This window comes from Alexandromys fortis, unplaced genomic scaffold (genome assembly GCF_014885135.2).
Source record: "Alexandromys fortis isolate MF-2015 unplaced genomic scaffold, M_Fortis_MF-2015_v1.1 scaffold_347, whole genome shotgun sequence".
In the NCBI taxonomy this organism is placed as follows: Eukaryota; Metazoa; Chordata; class Mammalia; order Rodentia; family Cricetidae; genus Alexandromys; species Alexandromys fortis.
The window spans coordinates 344,110-352,263 of NW_026068236.1; the positions used below are offsets into that span (position 1 = coordinate 344,110).

Below are 8,154 nucleotides of genomic sequence, written 5' to 3' on the forward strand. Positions count from 1 at the left end.
TGCTCTCCTTGGGGAGAGTGGACTTCAGCCAGGCAAGATGCTTCTGTGGTCAGCTCCCCTTCTCAGTCCTCCACAGCACTGCAGGTTCTTCAGTCATCTGCAGGGAAAGCTGATGATTGTAGCTACTCTCAAGTTTGCAGCAACAGCCATGATCTGCCACCTGGTGGACAGTTCCTACCTGTTGCACCAGCTGTTCCTATCCTGTTTTATACTATTACATTTTTCATGTATTAAGTCAATATTTGTTCTTAGGAATGTAGAATGCAGAGCTGAGAACTGACTCAATATTGTTTAATTAAGCACACAATTTCTGAGACACTCCTGACAGCATCACCCATCACACAGGGTATTCATTACTTAGAATTAGAAGACATTAAGATGGGTCCTCCACTAACAGATTTCAGTGTTTTCTTGCCTCCCCAACACCCAATATGCTCAGGAGACAGTACCTGGTTTAGACATTAGACACCCCAAGGTATACAAATTGGGGAGCTACTGGAGCCAGTGAGAACCTGCCTAGTGAATAGGTTGGAAAATTGTTAGGGATCAGAAATAAACTTGGACTATAGAAAGGGAAATAACCCTAAGTGATTGTAGCACTTTTGAGTAACTGATCCTTGGCTGACATGTCCACAGACAGAAACACCCCAACACACACACACACACACACAGAGAGAGAGAGAGAGAGAGAGAGAGAGAGAGAGAGAGAGAGAGAGAGATTTTCTGGTGCTTAACACTTGGTGACTGCAATGGGCACTCACTCATCATTGTAAGGTTTCTATGCTCACCTTTTCATCTTCAACACCCAATAATCAGGAAAGAAATTGCAGAATTAAAGGCACCATGGATCAAATGGCTTTACAAACATTACACAAATTACACAACATTCCACACAAAGCTCCAGGGTAAAATAGATTACGTTGTTGATCTTAATGTAAGCCCTAACAAATACAAAAAAATTAAATTATTTTCTATTTATTGTAAGACTGTGCTATGATAAAATTAGAAGTAAATAGCAAGAAAACCTACAAAACTACATGATAACATATAGAAAACAGTCTGTGAACTACCAAAAAAGGAACATGGAAGAACTTTAATTATTTTTAGAGTCAAATGAAAAACAAAAGCTACAATTATAAGAATGTTTTGGCTGCATCAAAAGAAGTTCTCTAAACAGCAAGATAGTATAACAAGTAAAAAAAAAAAAACTTGTATTTAAGAATGACAAGCAGAATTGAATCCCCAGATTTTTGGTACAAAGAAATAACCAACTCCTGAAATTTTTCTTAGATCTACATGCATAAACCCTAACACAATGTGTTCTCTCTCCCTAGCATGTAAACACACACACACACACACACACACACAGAGAGAGAGAGAGAGAGAGAATGTAATTTTTAAGTGCAAAACATTTAAATCAGTTTCAAAATAAAAGGTTTATAATCAGTTTTAAAATAAAGGTTTATAATCATAAATACTCCTGCTGAGTCCCACCTCTACTACCTGGGAAATACTCCAGGCATTATTCATAGTCTCAAGAACCAAGGCCACCTACAGCTTCCAGGAATCCAGTTCCAGGATTCTATCTCATACATCCTCCTACAACAAGTAAGGTGACATAACTATACCACCAGGATTTAGTGCACAAGAAACACAACCTATAGGCCTCCTACAATAAACGGAGGACCTGTCTCCCCCTGTTTAAGACAGTGTACACAATTCAGAAACTATTCTTTAGGTGCTGCCAATCCTAGTGCACTGGATCCATCTAAAACTCCTAAGAATCTTGTTCTAGAAAGCCAGGCCACACAGCCTTTTGTAGCAAGTAGGTTACCTGACTTTTCCTGCTTGACCCAACACACACTGTTATGGAAAATTCTGTTCCAGCCTCCTCCATATCAATCTAACTTAATTTCTCGACATGATTTATTTCTCATATTATTGGATATGAATGCTCAGGAGGGGAAGGGCCATTCTTGGGCAGTGTTTATAACATGAGCCTTCAACTCCCCATTGGTGAAGTAGTGAAAATATTCTAATGAATTAGAGAGAAATCTCTATCTTTGGAAGGAGGAGATGCTGAATGGCTTCCCCTGTGTCACAGGTGAGACTCCTAGAAGGGAAACCTCAGTTTTGTTCAGTTCAGGGAGAAACGACTAGCAATGAGGCAATCATGTTGTTAGATATCTCAAGAGGGAATGAGCCACTTTCTGGGATGTGTTTGGAAGTGAGTCTTCTACTTCCAATACATGAAGTAGTGAGTATATTCCAACGAAGCAGAGAGATATCTCTGACTTTGTAATGAGGAGGTGATGAAGGTCTTCCCTTGTGTTTCTGGGAAGGGTCCTGGGGAAGCCAGCATGGCTTCCAGTGAATTGCAGAAGAGCAATAGTAAGTAGTATTATAATAGTAGCAATAGTTAGTAGGTAGGTGAGGGCTGCTGCTGGTGACCAAGAAGATTGCCTTGTCTGGACATTCTATTGTATTCTGGAGAGCCCTTGTCATTCCCTGTGACATCACCAGTGTTCTGGGAACACCATGTGACAATGGGATATTCTTTCAGTGCCCATAGACATGTTGTCAAGACTGGGAAGGCTGCTTGGGAGATAGAATGGAGAACATGGGGAGACCTGTGAGAGGTAGATGGAAGCTAGACTTTGTGTGAAACATGGAGAATTATGGTTCTGGGGAAGGCACAGTGAGTTCAGCGAAGGGAATGGGGAGATTCCTGGAGGAGGTGGAGCTTGAGCTGGGCCTTCCAATAGTGGGGCTTGGCATCTGGGAGCTTCTGGGAAGCAATGGGCTTATCCTGCTTCTCTAGATAAGAGCTTGCCCAGAGTAAACAGTTTCTGATATTTAGCTTGGGAGAACCATGGATTGCCAAAACATGCAGCTGCTTTTCTGGGAGATCCTTAATCTCATTCTGAATGGAAAGTGTTAGGAATATTTCTTAATGCAAGCTCCTTGCTGAAGCAAAATTCCTAATCAAGCTGAATCAAAACAAGCCAAATTAAGAAATATCCAGGTTTAATGGGAGATCTGCACTTTCGGGTGGCACCGAGGGGGAACCAGTAAGCCAGCCATGGGAATGATGTGACCCCCAGGAGGAAGAAAGGGGGACCACTTGTTCCTCTTTTGGGGCATCACTTAAATACCCTGGGGAGTGGTCCTGACCCTGGGGTCAGGCCTGGGGGCTGGGATAAATGTGAGGGGCTGGGACCTACACTCTCACATGACATTCCAGACTCTTTGGATATAGGGGTGACAGAAAATTGGGATGGTAATTATGACAAACACTTAGGCTCTCTTTGGGAAAAAAAGGACATAGATGCAATCTGGCTACTTCCTGCGGGCATGGGGCAATGTGGGGAAAGAGGAGAGCCAGGTGTCTACGTTTAGCAAGAGGTGTGACTGGAAAGGCATCCCATGAACTGTCATCCCGGAGAAGGCAGGCATCTGTTCCTTGGGGGAGATGAGAAGGCAGGTGTCTAGGAAAAAAAAAATTGTTATTGCTAAACATGAATTGCCAGAATGAGGAGCAGGTAGGCCCTTTATTGTGGCATCCTGGAAAACCGGAGGGTGGAAGGTCCTGTCTGCTGGACAGACCAAGTGTCTTGAGTAGGTGCCTACTTGGGCCTGGAGAGATGGTACCAGCATGGGTGTCCCAAGAGCTTGGCAGCAGAAGGGAGTGGTGAGGATTACTGTGTGAGGTCCTGTCCATCAAGGCTCAAGAGACCTAGGAGTTAACTGCTTGAGGAGTACTCTGTCCCCTGGGGAGAGCAGGGCAGGTTTAGGGGCATTAGGGTCCACTGGTGTGGTGGCAGGTAGACAACTGTTAGCATGTGAATGGAGAATGGACCTTAAAAGGGAGAGGTAGGGCGGGTACCTGCCAGTGGAGGAGTTTGAACTGGGAGGTGATGGTTAAGGAGAAAGGGCCTGCCATAAAGCAACTCAAAAGGGCTCAGGCCCATAGGGGAACATGGGGTGGATGGCCCTGAGATGAGTCAGGGCAATGGGGAGAAGGGAGGGCCAAGATAACCTGAGTTCAATGGAGAGCTTGCTTAGTTGTTGTTTGATGAGTCCCATTGTCCAGGAGATATTGAGAGCTCCATGACCCTGAGCCATCACACCTGCTGTTTCCCCGGAGACTGGAAATGCTTCTAGCCATCCTGTAAAAATGTCCACAAGTGTTAAGAGATAACAGAGTTTTTTATGAGTAGGCATATGGGTAAAATTAACCTGTCAATCTTTGCCTGGTTGGCGTTCATGAAGCTGGTGTATGTGGAGAGCTCCTTGTGGGTCGGCCTGGGAACACATCTGGCAGGAGGAGTGAACCTGTAAAATAGAATCTTCGAGATGGGTGGGATTAAAAGGGGGCTCCAAGAAGCGGAACAAAGCTTTGGGGAAGTGGCTAAGGATATCTCCACCTAGTAAATGGGCTGGGTAAGCTGGTATCTCTAAGAAAGAGTGACAGAAAAAAAATGTTCTGCAAGATGGTAGGGCAGTGGCAAAGTTTTAAGTGGGGAGGAATGGGTCCCATCTATCCTCATAGCTGAAATTGGTGAGGGAAACTTAAGGCCCGAGTTAAAATAAAAGCAATGGACTTACCCGCCACTTGTAGCATAAACCAAGTCTGGGCAGCATCAATCCTCTACAAGGCTGAGACATTTGAAGGCTGGCACAGTTTCACTTGCACCTCAAAAGGGTACCCACTATTTCCATCCTGTCATTTAACTTTTTGAGATCCTGTAGCATGCACCAAGTCCCATTAGCCTTTTTAATTACAAAGACAGGGGTATTCCAAGGTCTCCAGGAAGGACATATATGTCCCAACTGTAGCAGCTCCTGAAACAGAGAGCGAAGGGTCCCTAGTTTAGTCTTGGCAAGAGGCTACTGCTCCACCAAAATAAGGTCTCTGGGCTTCCATCTAATCTCTGGGATCAGGTGGCAGTGGCCTCTAGGGTTGAGGGTGATGCCTCTGATTATGTTCCTCCTGGGACCTAGCATGGACCTGTATTTCCTGGGACTCATTCCCTTTCCTATGTTCCCCCATCTGCCAATCCCCCTGTCCCAGGAAGTCATCAAAAAAGACTGGGCTAGCTCAGTTGATAGAGCATGGAACTCTTAACCCCAGGGTTGTGGGTTCAAGCCCCACGTTGGGTGCCAGCTGCGGTGTCCCTCTGTAGACCCCACCGTAGAGTTGAGCCATCCACCTGCCGTTGACCCTGGCTGAGAAGAGGAAGCAACACTTGTTACCTAGCCCCTGGGGTCCCAGAGACAATCAGACGCAGGAGGGAGTAGAGTCAAGCAGGACCTCATTTATTTCCTAACAACATGAAACTTATAAAGCAAAAACCAATGAATCCCAGATGAAACGGAAGGGAAATCGGCCAATCAGGTCAGCAGTCACATCTGCAGGAGCCCGGGGCTCCTATAGCCCCTAATGGGGATCACGCGGGCATCAGGCACTTTATTTCATCGTACCCCATCTCTAACTCCAATTATCTTCTTGTGAATAAATCAGATCTCCTCCCCCCTTGTTCCCCTTTAGCGTCATTTTGGCTAGGAGTATTCTTCACGGGCTTTGCAATGTCACCATTTTTTAATTTCGCGCCTTTTTCTAACTGTCACACTTTTGGCGTAGCTCTTAAGCTTTTGGCACGAACTGCGAATTTTTTTTTATTCACTCTTTTTTTTGGTGCTAACTTGGCCACTCCAGCCCACAGCTGGTCACACGCAAAGGGCTTGCACAGGTCCAATATGATGGGGTCTCAGTGCTGAGGGATCAAGATGGATACCATCTACCCCCAAACAAGAAACTATCTCCAACTTAGAACTGCTTACAAGGGAATATTAGGTTTTCTCCAAGATCATTTTACTGGGTATACAAACCACACTTCAGGGCAGGCCTCATGCCCAGCAATAGATTGACAACTTAAGTGAACTCAATTGTGGTTTTTGGCTTTTCTTTTTTGGTCTCATAATGCTTTATGATTATGATTATGGATCATTATTAAAGATATTGGTCACTTGCTTATATGTAACAGTTTCCAATTTTGTGGTTTTAAATACCTTTTGTGTGTCCTTATGTCTTTGCAAATATATGAGCTTCTCATGTTTTTGATTTTTTACTGTTTTTTTTTTGTTTGTTTGTTCTATTCTGGCTTGATTTTTTACTGGTGTGTTTCCATAAAGAAAGAAGGAATGTGTGGAGTTAGATATATACAGTTAGATATGTATATGCCTATAAAGGTACCAGAAGCTTATATAACAAATAAACTAGACCAGAAAAGAAAGTTCCCTTGCCATATAATAAGCAAAACATCAAACAACAGAACGAGAAAAAATATTAAAATCCACAAAGGGAAAAGGCCAAGTACATATAAAGGCAGACCTGTTAGAATTACATCGTATCTATAATTCTTACTGTAAAAAAAAGTAAAGCTGTTATTTCTGGTGTCACCACTTCTAGCCATGCTCACATAAATCTTATTGGAAATTAGGAATTGTTTATTATCTGGGAAGCTTAGATAATCTACATTTTAAACAAATGTGACTACAATGGGGATAAAGATGACTGAATTACAAGGAGGTCAGTTAGCTTGTGAAGCTCTAGAAAGTAAATGTTTTAGACAAGTTAGTCTCTGTTGTAAGCAGTCAGCTGCTGTTTCCATGTGAAAACAGCAACGGACAGACAATTTGTGAATGGCCATGGTTGTTTTCTGGTTCCTTATTGAGACTAATGGCCTGTTTTTTTAACTGTACGTTGTCATCTGCCAAACTTTGGGAAACAGCAATTGCTTGGATCATATTCAATTATTGCAAAATTAATTAGTTCTTTATTGTGTGACCTTTAGGAGGTCTCCATTTTTTTCTTCTGAAAGCAATGCTTCAATGAGAAGATTTGTATATGTATTACATTACAGAAACATAGATATATTTGGAGAATTAATTGCTGCAAATATTGTGATATAAATTACAAATATATATATTCATTTATATTTTGGCTCTGATCATTTTATGTGAAATGTTTGTTTATATTGCAAAATTAAATGCGTTGTATTTTGAAAAATATGAAGACATTGTAGAAATGATGTCTCAATAAGATTGGTTTATCTTGCCTTTCTAAAAATTAATTTATTAGTTCTTCAAATTTAATTCTTTTATCAACTTCATATTGAGCAGATTAGCTGGAAGTGTTGTCCCATGCTCTCTAAATACAGGATGGAAACAGTTACTCTGTGTTTTCAATTTTTAGATCCAAATGATTCTATAATGTTTAAGAGGGGTTTCTATTTCATGATATTAGCGCTAGCATTTGATAAAATAAATGTGTTCATCTTAGTCATGTGGGGGATGTTTCTGAACATTTAAGCTTCCTCGAGTCTGTGTCATGTCAATTTGAGTTTAAGTTCTGGTATTGTATATTTCCTCACACCTTTTAATTGGTGGAGATCTGATAAAGCCACAGCTGTGCAGAGCCTCCCGCAGAGTCTCCTCATGTTAGTGCTGTAGCTGCACACCCAGCTGCAGTTTGCAGACAGGCTGCAGGCTTGCAGGGAGCACTGTGCATAAGCAGCACAGAGGTAGGTGCCTGAGTCCTGCAGCTGGGCATCTCTGATGTGCAGGGTACTGTAGCGCTCCTTAGAGTCGAATGTTGAATTTAATTTTCCATTCCCCTTTCTTCCTGGAGTCAGGTAGAAAAGATTGATGAGGCTGCCCCTGGAATTCTGCCGGAACCACTGCACAGTTGTCATAGTGGTAGAAAAATTGCATGACAGAGTAGAACTTTTTCCCTCGTGGAGACTCAGGGCTGAAGGACTCTGCTCCACCTCAGCTCCTCTCACCCCTGCGTGGAAACAGAAAAACAAACCAGAATCACTGAAGGGCTTTCACCCACACCTGTCAAATACCCCAGGAGACACCACGAGAATGACCATACAGGGGTTTGGGGTGGCTCATTCCCCCTCCTCCACTGCCATCTCTACAGAATCCCCAAAGCAACTTAGGTGAGCACAACTCACAACAAATCTGCACCCACAGAACCCCCAGCACAGCTCTCAGTTTCCTCTCCATGGTCCCTGTCCAGTTTCCAGGGTGTCTTCTCTCCAGCTGTGAGGGTGTCAAGCCTAGTGCCTAAACACACTTGTGCTT

At 43.0% G+C, this 8,154-nt stretch overlaps 1 gene segment (V, D, J or C); it reads right to left on the reverse strand.

Moving 5' to 3' along the window:
• Nucleotides 1-7,391: 7,391 nt before the first annotated feature.
• On the reverse strand, nucleotides 7,392-8,154 carry LOC126493861 (T cell receptor alpha variable 22-like). The segment is given in 2 exon segments: nucleotides 7,392-7,849; nucleotides 8,025-8,154. Coding segments are annotated over 2 exon segments (510 nt in total).